We start from the raw sequence: 17058 nt of genomic DNA, 5'->3' as shown, positions 1-17058 counted from the left end.
TTCCCTTAATCTTTAAGGAGAATCTTTCCCTGTAATGATTGCTGAGAAGCTTAGTATGAACTCATCTGACCCTATTTTCCAGGCTTTAAAATGGTAGGATCCAACCAATAGCACCCAAAGAACTGTAAAGATTTAAAACGGTTTCTCTCACTGTTTAATGAATTAGTGGATTGAAGCTGCTGTGTAGATCAGTAGACCTCAAGCCATGCGGAGCAATTAGAAACCTGTCCTTCATGGCTACCACAGTCGCACTCTGGGGGTGCGGTACAGACTCCATCCAACACAGCCTGGTGAAATGAATTCACGGTGCCCCTGGGGAGGAAGGGACACCAGAGCCCCGAAACTTTCTAGGATAATCAGTCAACACAACCCTTGACACCACCAGCGCAGCGCTTAAGTCTTCTGGGGGTGACCTGGAGCCGGGTGAATATTCCAGAGCCCCAGCTAAGAAAAGATGTGCCTGAAAAATACCCCATTTTCCTCTCAGACACTTGTGCCCACTGCCCCAAGCGCTGTCCTTGCCATCCTCCTCCGTCAGCCCCTGAACTGTGTCGGTCATTCTCCGGAAGTGGGCCACAGCACAGAGGCAAAGTGTCTTCCAGAATGGGCTGCTGGAAAGAAAGGAGGCTTCAATCACTCTTCCTGCTTTGCACTCCCCGCAGTTCTTACTCCCTAGTCCTGCCTCAAGCCTTTCAAACAACGGACTGGAGCCTCCCCTGAGTTCTCATTTCTCAAGCTCTTCTCCATCCCGCTCATTACCCTAAACTTTGCATTTAAATGAACTTTTCGGTCCTCCCTCTCTTTCCTAGGATGTTACCTCTGCCCTGGGTTTCTCCCCAAGCCTTTCCTCCTCCAATTCTTTCCTCCTTGATCCCAGTCTCTTAAACCTCCTCGAGCTGCCCTTTTGCCTTCTTGTCTCCTCCTCTCCCTCCCTGGGCCCCTTCACCTCATCCATTCCTGTCTCAGGCTCTCCAGATTCCCGGGCTGTTTGCTGGTGAGAAATCTTTGCTGCAGCGAGGACCGGAGTCCCCCGCGCGCAGCCCAGTGGCAGAAGAGGGCGAGGCTGGGAGAAGGGCGAGGGCTGTCGGGGAGGGAGGCAGCCGGTCCTCCCCGCGAGCCTGCGAGAATGCGGCAGGGGGCCCGGGGCCTGGGGAGCCGCTAACTCCCCGAGCCCCTGATCCGGGCTTGCACACCCCGCTCGCGGGGCCAATTTCCTGCCAAGTGCAGCGGAGAAGCGGAGGCGCCAGGAGAAGCGGAGAGAGGGGCGCAGGGGGTGCCCATCCCCGGAGTAGGTCCCTCCGCGAGCCGGGGGAGAAGAGAGGAGGGAGTGGGCGAGTGGTGAGCAGGGAAAGCCCGGCTCCAGCCTGGCGGCGGAGCGTGGGGAGAGCGGGGCGCGCGGGGAGCGCCGGCTGGGAGCAGCGGGCCGATCGGGGGCGAGGGGCGCGCGGAGGCAGCGCTGCGCTCGGGGAGGGGCGCGCGGGTGCGGGCGTGCGGGCCCGGTGCGCGTGCGGCGGCCGCGGCGCAGTGTCGGGGTGTGCGCGAAGGCGAGCGGCGGGCCGGGCGCGAGGGAGGCGAGGACAGGGCGCATGTCTCGTCCCCGCGAGCAGCCACTAGACGCGCCACCACCATCTTCTGCATGTGCAACATTTGCAGCCGGACAGGAAACCGCTCTCGGGGCTATGGAGACTGCGGGAAAAATCTGGCAGCTCGCGATGGATTGCTGAAGGGGGGCGGTCATAATCACCAAACATCCACACCTCTCTCCTTTCCTTTTTTCTTTCTTTCTTTCTTTCTTTCTTTTTTTTTTTTGTTGTTGTTGTTTTTAATTTTAGCGCCATCGTCGTCAATGCCTCTCTGAACAGCCTTTAGGAAGAGTGAGAGAGAGAGAGCGCGCGCCAGGGAGAGGAGAAAAGAAGATGAGGATTATTTGCAGACAGATTGTCTTGTTGTTTTCTGGATTCTGGGGACTCGCCATGGGAGCCTTTCCGAGCAGCGTGCAGATAGGTAAGCTCTGCCCGGTGGGGTGTGCATGTGGGTGCTGTGGCAGGTATCCGAAAGTGAGTTAAATGAGTTGCGGGTGAGCAATTCGGGGAGACCTTCGGCGGCTCCCTTCCCCTCTGCCTCTCCCTTCCCCTCGCCCCTGTGCAGAAGGCTGCCTCTTCGGGGCTGGTTCAGTTGCAATGTGCACACCCTGCCCGCCCGTTCCTCCTCGTCCGTGCTCCCACTGCTACCTTTGGTTCAAGTCGCTTAAGTGAGGTTGGAATAAGTTGGAAAAAAAAAACCAAAAACCTCCGTGGGGTCTGATTACATTGAATGTGCTATTTCTTCTCATTCCTCTCTCCAGAGCGTGAAGGGGTGTCGAGTTTGTTGGGGTTTTTAAAAATTATTATTCTGTATTTTAAACACATTTTTTCCCATGCTGGACTTCTCAGCTTTCTGGCCATTCCAGAAAGACACTGGGCAAAAAGCGTTTCCACCCGCACCCCCTTGTCTTTCTCGCTGCCCGTTAACCGATTCCAAAGTTAGATCGCTTTCCTGGAAACCTTCTCTCCTTTTATTTTGTTTTCCTCTTGAGTCTTTTGCCCATATTCCTCCCGCTGGACTCCACTGCAAGCGACCCTACCCATCCGTGGCTTTCCTTGCTGTTCTCTCCTGTCTTTTTATGGGACGCAGCTATTGAATTTCTTCCAGCTAAGCCCAGCCTCAACACTGCATCATTTCTCGTGGACTGTGCACAAAACGGGGCTAATTAGGCTGAGTCCACAAGCTGCAGGAAAACAAAGTTCAAGTCTCCTTTCTGATTCCCCTCGGCCCTTAGTGTCACCACGTCCCTTTATTTCTGCATTTTAATGCAGACCCTCTCTTCTGTTCATCTGCATGCCTCTTAGAAATGCCCCGAGCTTGGCTGATGTAGCAGTGTGCTGGGAATCATGGGGAGGGCAAGAGAGAGGAAGGAAAACACGCTCAGTGGTCTCAGAGGTCATTGTGATCATGACAGATTGGGACAGGAAAGCACTGAGCTGTCCTAAAGACTGAAATACTAAGCATGCACCTTAGGGACAAAGGGCAGTCTCAAGATGTGGCAGGGAGGGCTTCTTAATTGTGTGTGTTGCTGAATGGCAGTGGATTTGACAGTGCTTGAGGGTGGGTATTGCATTTCCAAGAGGAAACACTGAATGTGCTTTTCCTGCTGTTTTTAATAGGTGGTCTCTTCATCCGAAACACAGATCAGGAGTACACGGCTTTTCGATTAGCAATTTTTCTTCATAACACCAGCCCCAATGCGTCGGAAGCTCCTTTTAATTTGGTACCTCATGTGGACAACATTGAGACAGCCAACAGTTTTGCTGTGACAAATGCTTGTAAGTAAAACCTAAGTTGTGGATAAATTAGAAGAGAATTAAATTGAAGCAATAGAGTCCCCTTCCTCTCCTTTATTATATTAAGAGTGGTTTTTGAAAGAAATGCAAGATTCCCACAGTTGACTGATTCCAGAGCAAGTCAGAGTTTAAAAAAAAATAAAATAAGGGAATATGCAGCTGGTCTTTCTTTCTCCCTTCTCTCCTGCCTGCCTTCCTTCCTCCCTCCCTCCTTTCTTTCTTTCTTTCTTTCTTTCTTTCTTTCTCTTTCTTTCTTTCTTTCTTTCTTTCTTTCTTTCTTTCTTTCTTTCTTTCTTTCTTTTCTTTCTTTCCTTTCTTATTTATTTATTTATTTATTTATTTTCATTTCTTGTCCGGATAATTCAGGTTGATTTCTCCTGCAACATTTCGGTGGTATTCCTGTTACCTGAATGTCAAGTTAGTGGAAATTATACTCCGTCTAGTTTTTTATTCTGTTCCTTTGTGTCTTCATATTTGCTTTTCACTTGAGGAAGGCTATGCCTTGCTTTTAAGGAAGAGACATGCTCTCCTGCACTGGGGAAGGTGAAGGAAGCCTTGCTGAGAGTGAGGCAGAGGGTAGCGCTGGTGTGGAGGATGTGTGTTCTAGTCGGTTGGTTGGCGCTGCAGATGATCTGGTGATGTCACTTGGGGCTGCCCTGCTCTTGTATTCTGGGTTGTAAGTGTCTCTTACTGTCACGTAATGCATGTATCCTGTGGATGGAACTCCATGAATCCTTACCTTGGTGCCGAATCATGTTAGTCCTCAATCCGCCTGAATTCACAAACCAACCTGGCTTGCTCTGTCATCCCGCACACTGACACTAAACAGGTGACCTCCCCTAATGCTGTAATGGGATGGTTGCACCGTACTCCCTCACCGAAATACCGTATAACTTAATGTAAAAATATCATCAATGACAGATTAATCTGAAACTCTCTAAAATGTAACTAATCAGTAGAGTGTTCACATAGCACTTTCACTCTTGAAATACGTGTTTCAAGTATCCCCTCAGCTTTACATGCTCATTTACTACTATTCAAAATCTTTGTTAAGATAATGGCCCTAGATTATGTAAGAGACATAGGAACAGTTTCTATATACAATTTTGCATAACAGTAATAACATGTTTAATTTGAATTGTATTTTAAAAGTCCTGTCAGTACAAGAAAGTACACTGAAACAAGTAAGTGATATTGAAAACAAAGAGTTTTTAAATATTTGGAGGATATCTGCATCATTGATTTAATTATTTTAATTCATATTTATTTGCCATTAACTCATCTAACAGATACCATGATCGCTTTTCCTAAATTGTTGGCATCCAAGTACTACTTTGTTTGAGATCTTGGTTTCCTGAGGAGGTGCAAGCATTTGACATTTTGTAAACTGCCACAGTTGTATTACTTTGCAAGAATTCTGTAGTTGCTATGAGTACTATTTAATTAGGAAAAATCATGTGTTGTATTTAGTGATAAAATCTACATTATAGCAGAAGGGAGTAACTTTTAAGCAGAAACATACATGAATTAGAGCTATCTTTGTGGATAGTTATTTTTGCAGATTTTATCAACTGTTAGTTTTGTGTTTAAAGTTTTGAAAGGGATGTCAACATTGCAAGTAGTTCTAGATATAAAGTATTCTGCTTAGTACCTGAATATGTTTATTTTTTAAATAGTGTTTTCATGTCTCTCCTGAGATTCTATCAGCAAAACATTACTAAGTTTAAAATAACTCATGATCCAAATATATGTGATTGTACTTTGTCAACAGTAAACTATTTAAATATTAATCTTTATTACTAAATTTTGACTTTCTTAAAAGTGGAAGATATATTAGTTTTATGTTGTCTTACTTTTACAAATTAAGTTCTTAAGTATTCTAAAGTTTATATTGTGACTTCCAGCTACAGAAACTATAAAGCGTTGATCTTTTCTTCCTCCATATCATTTGTTAATCTCCTTCAAGATAATGTTAATGAGCATTATTTTATTTATGTGATGAAAATATTATATGAAGTGTTAGTGGTAAAGTACCTGTACACATGAGAAATTGACAAGAAGCTGCACACAGAATGAAAAAGTAGAAGGTATAAAATATAGATATGTTATTAACATGTTAGGATTGAGAAAGTTGAAACTAGGTAAACTTTGAGACTACTGATTTTGAACCCAAGTGTAATACAGTGTTCACAATATCATATTTTTCCATAACCACAAGTAATTGATTTTGTGTATATTTATAAAATATTTTTTATAAAGACATAAATTGTAAATGAGGAAGAAACATTTTATTCACTTGAAGAAAAGGCCTTTTTTTTTTTTTTTTGACAAATGAGTGTGCCAAATGTCCTCAAGGCAAATCTAAACAGAATTTGGGGAAAAAATCAATTGGGTCAGGGGATTGGTTTTGTTGGGTCAGGGGATTGGAGTTTGTTGAGTAGACTGACTGGGAGTGTATACATGTGTGATTTTCCAGTACAATTAAAGGTGAAATGTAAGTACTAAGTATGAGGCAAACTCATCTATCAAGCTCTCTGCCTTTGGGTACAAAAGGATAAAAATAGTATTCTGGAAAATTAACATGGAACTTATTCCTCAGAGTGATACAGACTGGATTTTTAAATTTTTCATATTAGATTAAATATAAAGATATAATCTATGACTGGCTAGGTTTATTTTAATTGTGATTTACCTGCAGTGCGTCCTTGTCAAACTGCAGGATCCAGTCTGTCTGTGAGTACGGGCCATTAAACAGACCATGTACATTCACAAGACAGAAAAGCAGATTAAAGAATGAAGAGTATTGGTCATCTGTTGGACAGATATAACTTCCTGCTGCTTATTCTGCCTCAGAATTAATTTAGCACTCTAAGAATACTTTGGACAATCTAAACATTCTGTGTATACAGTTTGCAGACTATGTAAGTCTAGACCTGATTAACTCGAATTTACCACTTTTGGTATAAATCCCAACTTCCTAAGGGAGGAAAAATAATTTCGGCTTATGTTTTTTTTATCTTTAATAATATTCATGTAATATTAATACTGCTTTCCTTTTAAACTGTTCACATTATTGGAAAGTCACACTTGGCTCAATATAAAACTGAAATTATAAGAAATACAGATAATATAAAATTATGATCTATTTCAATAAAAAATAGGTGTAATAAATAGCCCAAGTATTCAAATTTCAAAATGTAATTAAAAGTATACCTTCCTTTGTTGTGGTTCATCCAAAGTATGGGGTATAGCAAAATGGATATTTTATAAATAAATGCAATATGGCAGTGCTCGTTAATAAAATGCCATACAATTGACCCAAATTAGCTATCCTTACAAACACACATGCTATTTAAATTGTACTTGTCCTTTGCAAAACATTTGAGACAATCTGAAATCATGCTATTTTCTTATTTTCAGTAGTTAATGAATGGAGATATTTTGTTTTGGAGATGCTGTATGTTAAATTTGACCATGAGTAATAACCAAAATACTAAAGTAGTTTATCACCAAATATTTTCAAAGATAAAAATATTTGTGCCATTACAATCATTAGTTTAGTCCATTTGCATTAGAAATCCTTCCTTCGGTAAGACCATACCTTTGCAATGTAATCCACAAGTATTCAGTTTCTGAGATGACTCTTGAATTTCAGATGGGCAATAGGAAATGCATAACAAAACAGACCAAGTACTGAATTATAACTTTGGTGAAGTAATAAAAGAATCTTATGACATATTTTCAACTTTTTTAACTTGGATCGGAAGGACCATTCGGTTAATACTTCTTTTTTTTTAATGATATGTTAATTTAACTCTTTTTTCTGTCTAAAGTCTATCCATTTAGTGGTTTAAAAAATGGTGGATTGGAAAGTTGTAATAATCCCAAGTAGAACAGGTATTATACCCTCATCATGGTGAAAAAGTTGTTCTTTTTAGAGTTAAATAATAGTTCTGTTTGTGGCCAGTTTCTTTGACAACTCTAAATATCCAGGATGAGTGCTACTTGTAAAAGTAGGTTGATCTATAAAATATACATGTTTAGTTAATCTAAATATATTGAAAATGGGACACTATATCCTGTAAGCTCTTATAAGCATTTCCACTTATACAGTAGGTACTTAATAAAAATTCATTGAATTTAAGGATGTTAAGTGATACTGTCTCTTCACTCTAATTCAACAGTGTTTAAATAATTGTACAATTTTCCATTTTGGGGGCATGAAGCCCTGAAAAGACATTCTAAGAGTTTGCATTGGGCTGATACAATAATCTTAAACATGTTAAAAATAAATTTCTGATAGTTTGACCTGCAGAGTTGTTAGTAGAAGAATGTAAGAATTAAATACTCTTTGACTTTGGATTATTTTTTACGGAAATGAATGATGTAACCCTACGTGACTGTCATTAGGTTTCTTTATTTTGAATTGATAGCAAAATTCTGTGTTGATTTGAAATAAGTCTTTAATGATCTTTCTCTTTTCCCCTTAATTTTCTATCATGAGATTATTGACAAAGATGATTCATATTCCTATAGTTTGTCCCTTTCTTAAGGGATAGGATGGTGCATAATTTGCATTGCTCTATTTTAAAATTTTCACAGGATTAAGCTTTCATAAAACTATTAGAAGAATTCCTTAAACTTTTTTTTTTTCAACCAGATTATGCCAAGTGTTGTTTATTTCCCAAAGAGGAAAAGTTTTACTTTGTGGCATTAGGAAATACTTAGAGATCTTATTTACAGAATTTTATTATTGTTCGGGAATTTAAAATGAAGACTAAATATAACACACCTTACGTTTTATGATGACACATACTTTTTAAACTGCTTTCATATACATGATTTTATTTGACCTCAAACTAGTCTGAGAAGGAGACACTCTGAGAAGACCATCATTATTTTGGTAGTTAAGCCAGCTTTAGCTCAAAGGAGTCACTTGACTTGCCAGAGACCAGGTAGCTAATAAGCTGCAAGCCAGGGTTTGAACTCTGGTCTTCTAACTACTATTCTGAGTTCTTTTATGAGGAGTCCATTGGGTGTGAAAAATACATCTATATTGAGATTACTTAAGAAGGAAAAAAAGAATTGCCATTTATCCTTTTTTCTAATTTACTTGCAGTGTTTTGAAGAAAATAGGGCAAGACATTTCTGGGCAACTTATTCATTAATCATATGACAGTGAGTGATATAGCAAAGTCTGAAGTCATATTATGTAATGAATTTTTCCATCCATTCACTAGATTAGGTAATGAGTGTAACCATTTATTCATTAAACCTGTTTATCAAGGGCAACTGCATTTAAGACCCTGTGCTAGAAACAAGGGTATGAGAACCTGTAGGGATGGTTGCTGCCCTCAAGGAGCTGATAGCCCAGTGGGGAAGACAGATGAGTTGGTCAGAACAGTGGCAGCGAGGTGAAGCACCCAGACAGAGAAACAGTGTGGGACAGAGATGAACGCAGGAATAGCACCAGGCACGGCCTGGCATCCCAGGTGGGTGTTAGCAAATGTGGGTGTTAAGGCTCTAGATGAGTCATTTGAAAAAGAGGAAGGAAGGGAGCATGCCTGGCCTGGGGAGCCGCACATGACGTGGCCCTAAGCTGTGGGGGAGCCAGGTGTATTTGAGCCCTTGAAGAGAGTTTGGTCTGGCTGTAGTACTGGGTGCAAGGGGAGGGAGAGGTGTGCCAGGAGGGAAGGTCTGCGGATCCACAGAAGATCTGTTGCTGCTGGAAGGAGACTCTGCTGAATAAAAAGGGGGCCCATCAGTGACTTAAAACACAAGAGTGACATAATCAGATTTATATTTTACGAAGAATAGGCTGGTTGCAGAAAGGAGAATGAATTGGAAGGGGACAACATGGAAGAAAAAGGCAAGTCAGTGGAGTCTTGAAGTCATACAGTTTAGGATGATACATGCTTGAAGAAAAGTAGACACCCTGGGGAGAGAGAAGTGCACGTGGATCCAAGAATACAGAACAGTTGACAGAACTCAGTGATGGGTTGGGGATGCCTGGGTGGCTCAGTGGGTTAAGCGTCTGCCTTCGGCTCAGGTCATGATCCCAGGGTTCTGGGATCGAGTCCCACATCGGGCTCCCTGCTCAGTGGGGAGTCTGCTTCTCCCTCTCCCTCTGCTGCTCCCCCTGCTTGTTCATTCTCTCTCTCTCTCTCTCTGACAAATAAATGAAATCTTAAAAAAAAAAAAAAAAAAAGAACTTAGTGACGGGTTGGATGTCTTTGTGGGTGAGGAGAAAGGAAGTGTGGTAAGAATTCAAGATGAGTTCTCTGATTTCTGGCCTGGGCAAATGACTTGGTACTGTTTCCATTGACTGGACAGGACCCCCAGGAGGGGAAGCAGCTCTGAATGCGGGAGGTGAGGTTATTGGAAGTACAGATTTTGAGGGTTGAAGAGACGCCCAAGTGGAGCTCTGCTGTACACAGTGGGGCAGGTGTATTTGCAGGCATTTGGTGGTGCCTGAAGCCATGGAGTTGGTGAGACCACCCAAGAGAGCAAAAACAGTGAGGAAATGCTGAGGACAAAATCCTATGAAATACCTTTACTTGGAGGGGCAGGCAGAGATAGGAGACTGAAGGACAAGGGGTCAGGAAGTTCAGAGGAAAATTGAGACAAGAGAATTTCACAGGAGTCAAGAGGTGAGGAGCATTTCAAGTAAATAGTGAAAAACCTTGTCAAAGCCTGCAGAATTTAAATAATTGAATTGCAAGGATAATTGATCTTTAACATCAGGCTTTTCTTCTCTTCAGTGTGTTCTTTTGCATTTTGACCAGATTTTTAAAAAAGCAGCTTTTATTAACCTCATGTAGATTCTATTAATAATACTCTTTTGTATATAGTGGCCTAGAATATTCTTATGCTTTACTTAGAGGTGGGGAGAGAGTCTTCTCTGGACTTTTGAACCAGATGCGCTTGAATTTGCAATCTGATAGTGGGTAAGTTACTTACTTCTGAGCCTCAGTTTCCAAATCTGATAATGTAGGGAAATAACATGTGCCGCACGTGATTTTATGAATATTAGAAAAGTGTTTGGGAAATATACAGAATGCAATTAGAACGCAATTAAATTTAGTTGTGTTAACATTTTCTGTGTCATATGGAACGTTTATTTCTGAGCTGATCTTAACTTTGGAAGAGATATATTTTCTGTTTATATTTTGAGAAAGCAATTTATGTGTCGAACACCTATATTTTGTAGATACTTCATAGGAATATTTTTGACCTCTCATTGAATTGCCAGCTTTAATTTATATACACAAATCTAAATTCCTATTTTTCAAAAGTATTTCCAAGTCCTAAGAGAGGATAACTTTATCTGGGATCTGTGGATGATTCAGAGAGAGGATTCATTCATGGATGGATTAAAGAGGTTGATAAATTCTCTTAATTAAATGCAAAATTGTTCTTAAACTGTGTGTGCATGTGTGTGTGGTGTGTGTGTGTGTGTGTGTGTGTTTACAAAGAGACAGTCTAAACTTTTGGACAACTTCACAGTGAATCCCAGTCACGAAAAAGGCCCAGGACCACAGCCTTAAAAGAGCCATACATAAATTCAAAATAAACAAACAGTACTTCATTCCTTACTTTCATCATTTTAGAAGCCAGTTGGATTTTATCCTTGAAACTAACCAGAAATCTTTCCATAAAATCCATCTCCATTAGCTTCTCTCTTGACATAGAAAATAATCAGTGTGTCCTGGCTGGAAAAATGCTTGGCTTGGTCCTCTGCCTCTCAAACTGCCCTCCTATTATTTTTATTCCTTCTCTTACTATCCGAGGTTCCATGCATTCCACATCAGCTCCTTCTATTTTTATCATGATTTATCTTTTCCCTCACTCTCACCACTCCTGGAACACTGTGTTCTTGAAGGTTATCAGTGACTTACAAATTTGCAAGTCCAATTGTTTTTCCTCCATCTTCATTGTCTCTTAATAGTTGGCTTTGCTGACGACTCCTGGTCCTTGATGCTCATTCCTCCTCTGGCGACGGTATTGACTCGAGGAGGGGGCTGACTGTGCGCCAGGGGTCTCCTAGGAGTTACCTCAAGTCTCACGCAACTCTAAGCAGCAGGTGCTATTGTGATTGTTACCCTCACTGTGTATGTGGAGAGACAGAAGATTTGTCATTATGAAGATTTGCCTAACCGCACCGTATCCGGGCCATCAGATATTAAAGCCCGTTTTACCTACCACCCACACTGTGGCAGCTCGCAAGCACCGCGTCCGCCGAGTCCCTCGCTCAGTGTGAGAGCAGTTAGGCAGCTCTTCATTTAAACAGAGATGTTTTTCTCAAAGCTACCTCTTTACTGTGACAACTGTGATTCACCCCCGCGGATACTTATCGCGGTTCCCACTGGACGTCCTGGATTCTTCTGTGCAGTTTGCAGGGCAGCACAAAACGAGAGTTCTCATTCTAATTGATGATACCCCCATTACTTTCTACTGCCTAAGCCGCCTCGTGAATACCACCGGGTGTAAAAGTGATTAAATGACTCTTTTAAGTGTTAGGCAGACACTGTCGTTTATTTCATCAGTTGGCCAACCAACGTATTTTATTTCTTTTTATAGGAGTAGTATTTGATTTCAGAATAACCTGTTCAAAACATATTTTCCCAAGTGCTTCACTATAAGATAGGCGTAGCTCTGAGGCATTTTCTTTCAGGTTTCCTCTGACATGTGTTTGGGTTCCAAAGAAGCACGGTGTTGACTGTATTCTTAAAGAACATCACCCGAGTCAAAATTGCTCTGTCTTCATAGCGCCATCCCTTGTCCCTGACTTAATAAAAGTATTTGTATCACAAATAAAAGGTTATCTTAGAAATAAATGGTAAAAAAGAAAATGTGAGATTTAGCACTTTCCTTGAATAAACAACTGTATTTCTCTAGATACAGGAGAAAGTACACAATCAGCTTTATGTAGTGTTGGCTTACTTTTGTTGCTTATATGCTTCTTTTAAAATAAGCAGGTTTTCATCAATAACTTCAAATATATTGTGCCCTTGTGTTCTTCCCATTTTTCCTATTTTTCTCTTTTTTGAACAAACATGTACTTGAAAAATTTCAAATCAGAAATCTTAAAAAGCCTAAGTATTTTATAATCCTACCCCTTAAGAGATAATCACAGTGCAGACCCAGGTAGGGAGACCAAAGAGTACTGAAAACATACAATGCTAATATATATCTAAAAATAAAAGCATTTAATAAAAATGATAACACTTTATGCTTATATTTTATTAATGGTTTATCTGACATACCACAACAAATCAGTATATAAGAGCTGCCTCATTTTCTTTTACTGCTACATAATATGTCATCGTGCAGTTACTATGATAAACGTACTCAGTACCCTTTTGTTATGCACAAACAATGAATCATGGAACACTACATCTAAAACTAATGATGTAATGTATGGGGATTAACATAACAATAAAAAAAAATTAAAAAAAAAAACAAAACGTACTCAGTACCCTCTAGATCAACATTTATGTTGTTCCCACATTTTTGATATGACAAACCAAATAGCAGAACTATTTATGTACCTGTGTGAACATTCCTGTGGGACTAATTCCTGGTAATGAAATTTACTCTATCAAATAATGTGGGTTTTTGCTTTTAATAGATATTGTCAAATTCTTCTCCTCAAAAACAAAATGTTACTTAAATTTACAACCACCAAAATGTGAGAATAATTGTTTCTCTAGGACCTGCCAACACTAAGCCATTATGTCTCTTGAATCTTCACTTGTCCTGATGAGTGGAAATGACACCTAATTGCTCCTTTAATTTGCATATTTCTTATTAATAGTGAGGCTGAGAATATTTTCTTATATTTATAAGATCTGTGTCCGCCTTTTCTGTTCTCCTCCTTTGCCAACATTTTCTTCTTCATTTGTGGGAGTGCTTTATGTACTATAAAAGTTAACCCTTTGTTGTCCGCATTATAGATTCTTTTTCTACTGTGCCTTTGGCTTCCAGCTCCATGTACGATGTGTTTTTATCATACAGATATTTTAAATTTTTATGTAGTCAGATCTGTGAGTTATTTTCTTTCTGGCTTCTGGGGTTTTGGTTACACTTATAAAGGTATTCCTAGCCTTAAAAGGATACATATATTATCCCACATTTTTTCTAGTACCTTTATGATTTTAGACATTATATTCATAACACTAACTCTTTGGGGATTTATTTTCTTATGTCTGTTAGGAACTTCTATTTATTTATTTTCAGTACTATTTATTTGAGGGAGTCATTCTTTGACAGCTGCTTTGTGTGGATACATTTGTGCAAATCCCCTGCTCTTCCTGGACTGAATTTGAGCTTCGACGGGAGGTCTGCATTTTCTCTCTTCCCAAGTTCTCCGGCTTGTTGTTCCTCACCTACCTTTCCTGTCAGTCTGTCGTGATCACGACACTAGTTTTGATATTTTTATCATCCTGCTTTCTTGCTCCTCTTACTTCCTTTTTTTTTTTCCTGTTTGTCACTCACCATCCGACTGAAGGACACCAACATACATTACAAATATTTTCACCCTTCTCTGTTTCTGTTCCAGCATTTTACTCTAGTCAGTGGTCCTTCTCTCGTGATTTCAGAATTATCCTCCCACTTCGACTCTACTTCTCTCCATCCACTTGGCATACTGGTGCCCATGCAGCTCCTCTGAACTTAAAATCAGAGACCATCTCTTCCTTACCTGAAGCCTCCCAAAGGTTTTTGTTCTCGTAGAATAAAATTCTGAGTCTAGCATGCTCCTGCATGATCTGCCTCTTGCCCACCTCTTTGCCTTGTCCACTCTGCTGGAGTCCCCTTAGTCTTCTTTTTGGTTCTCTAACATGCTTTAACCCTTTCTTTTCTTTATGTCATGTACTTCTGTTCCCCCCCCCTTTTTTTGGGAATCTTCCAATCCAGTTATTTGCTTCACTGGCTTTTTCTGAACCTTCAGGACTCAAGTCAAAATCACATCAGAGAAGCCTTCCGGACCAACCTCTCTGGCGTAAACCCTTTCCCTCCCAAATTCTAGCTACTCTGTGTTGCATTACCAACCCCTATGATCATCTTTGCTTTTATCACAATGTATAATTATTATTTCCACTTGTTTACTTATTCATCATCTATATTCTCTGCTTGAAGATCAGCTCTCAAAACAAGGGCTTCATCTGCCTTAAATGATACATCTTCATAACCTTGCCCAATGCCTGGCACAAAGTAAGTCGATAAATGTCTTTGAATAAATGAATGAGCAGTATGTGATGAATTTTCCCATTGCTCATCTTTGGGGCATCCTTAGGATAGCTAAGACTATTTTATATGTTATTTTAGAGAAAATCAAGGAGAGGATTTGAAGACAATGAGGTAGTAGGTCCAAAATAATTGTTATATATTTTCCTTATCATAAGCATGTTTTTTTTTTTCTATTTGTTTCCATTAGATTGAAGTATGGGATGGGCTAAGTAAGGGAGAAAATAAGTCCTATAAGGAGGAAAGTGGGACTGTTAATGCAAATTAACATACATTGTGCTGTCCAGATGGCACCTTGTTAAATGCATATCTGGTAGAAGGGAACTTCTAGGTCCTTATACCATGTGGTGTCTGCTGACAAAATATAGAAAACGCTGATACAATCCACTTTCAAAGTAGAAGAAAGCCCGTTCGGGAAGCCAGGTGAACTAGTAAGCACACTCAGGAGAATGCCATCTGTTCAGACACTGACTGCTTGTTTGCACTTCTTCACGTTCACGAAACCAGAACACAGGAGTCTGGAGTCAAGTGTGTAATGTTGGTCCTGCCAGTCCTTGATGGTCTCCGTTGTACCTTCAGTAGTGAATTTCACAGTTTGCTGCTTGTTCCAACCCTGCATTCCTCCCTCTTGGAAATTAGTCTACCCTTGGTTAAATTATCTAATTTTCAACAATGTACATAGTCTTTCCCAGGCAAGACTGAAAGGCATTTCACCACTTCTCTGCTCCAAAGCTTTAAATTAAGAGATTCTTTTTCTTCTGAGAAACATTCATGCTTCTTCCTTTCTTACTGGAAAACTTGTAAGTCAAAATGTTTGTCTTTTTCCTCTGATAACCAGGGAGCTCAATTCCATTTTTACTGTTCAGTTACATTACTCCCCAATTTAAACATTTTGCTTTGTTTTTATATCCTTGATTTTCCTATGATATAAATAATATATGATAGGCATATATTAAATATGGTTTAAGCATGTTTTAGGTAAATATACCTTGTAAGACTATGCACATCATTTTAGGAGAGGAGCATAAGGACACAGGGGCTATAAATTTAAAAATCTAGTTGATGTCCCATTCAATACAGAAGTTGGTCAGCTTTTGCTTGAATATTCACATTTCCTGTTTCATACTTTCTGTATTTTGTGTATGCTTTGGAAAATGATTTATACCAGGTGGGTAGATAGCTAGGTGGGTGGGTAGGTGGGTAGATGATCTGTCGGTCCAGTAGACTGCAGGTTCCTTGAGAACAAGGATGATAGCTTATTATACCTCTGCTCCTGAGGGCCTGTCACAGTGCCTGGAACATTTCTGTTCCCTACTCAATAATTGTTTGCTGATGGGTTGTGGGAGGAAGGAGAGGAGAGAAGGAGGAGCTTCTTTCTTTTTTTTTTTTAATTTCTTTATTTATTCATTTGAGAGAGACAGAGTGAGTGAGAGCACGAGCAGGGGGAGTGGAAGAGGGAGAGGGAGAAGCAGACTCCCCACTGAGCAGGGAGCCCGATGCGGGGCTCTATCCCAAGACCCTGAGATCATGACCTGAGCCGAGGGTAGACACTTAACCAACTGAGCCACCCAGGCATCTCAGGAGTTTATTTCTTGTTTGAATATTTATAACAACTAATTCTTAGCCAGAACTGAATAACACAACACAAGTCTAGCTTTTCTGTGTGACTCAAACCCTTCACATTTTTAAAAAGCTTATCACATGTCCCCTTCACATTTTCCCAAGCTAAATATCATTTCCTATTTCTTAGACCTTTAACATCTAAAGTTCTAGCATTCTGAATAGCCTCTGGATTTATCATAATTTCATTAAAATATATTGGCCTGAATTAACTCCATACTCCTGTTATGATCTGTCCAGAACTAAACTCTCCATTTTTGGCATTCATGGTCATGATCTGACATGAGCTAAGAGAGAATATTAATTCCAGTTATTTAGACATTCCACATATAAAGTATAGCCCCAAATTCTTTGGGTTTTAGTTAGTTAGTTACAACATGTTCGTGTTAAGTTCATGGTCAATTAAGACTTAACACTCTGCTTTTTTTCCTTTTTTTTCATAGGAATTGCTATAAATTAGCCTCTCCATAATGCATTTTTAAAAATTCTAAGTAAGGGGCACCTTGATGGTTCGGTTGGTTAAGCGTCTGGTTCTTGGTTTTGGCTCAGGTCATGATCTCAGTGTCCTAAGATAGAGCTCCAAGTTGGGCTCCATGCACAGAGGGGAGTCTACTTGACTTTCTCTCCCTCTGCCTCTCCCCACTCATGCTCTCTCTCTTTCTGTCAAATAAATAAATAAATCTTTTAAAAAAATAAAAATTCTAAATGAAAGATTTTACAGATACACTCTTAAATTTTAACTTGTTTGAAAACATCAAGACCATCTTGAATCTTAATTCAGTTTGCTATAAACTTTTAAATTCTCTGTGAC

General features: G+C 40.1%; 1 protein-coding gene across 1 annotated transcript in view; it reads left to right on the top strand.

Moving 5' to 3' along the window:
* Window positions 1-1543: 1543 nt before the first annotated feature.
* The window catches only part of GRIA4 (glutamate ionotropic receptor AMPA type subunit 4), a 345999-nt gene continuing 330484 nt past the window's right edge, over window positions 1544-17058 (top strand). The window contains exons 1-2 of the mRNA XM_081799577.1: window positions 1544-2004; window positions 3204-3362. Coding sequence (XP_081655703.1) covers window positions 1917-2004; window positions 3204-3362 — 247 coding nt within the window. The 5' untranslated portion in view covers window positions 1544-1916. The remainder of the gene's footprint in view (window positions 2005-3203; window positions 3363-17058) is intronic.

The sequence above is a fragment of the Leptonychotes weddellii genome, chromosome 11 (assembly GCF_054177405.1).
Source record: "Leptonychotes weddellii isolate Sample4059 chromosome 11, ASM5417740v2, whole genome shotgun sequence".
Lineage (NCBI taxonomy): Eukaryota > Metazoa > Chordata > Mammalia > Carnivora > Phocidae > Leptonychotes > Leptonychotes weddellii.
Note: the sequence above shows the minus strand (reverse complement) of the source record. Positions and strands in the feature narration are given on the sequence as shown.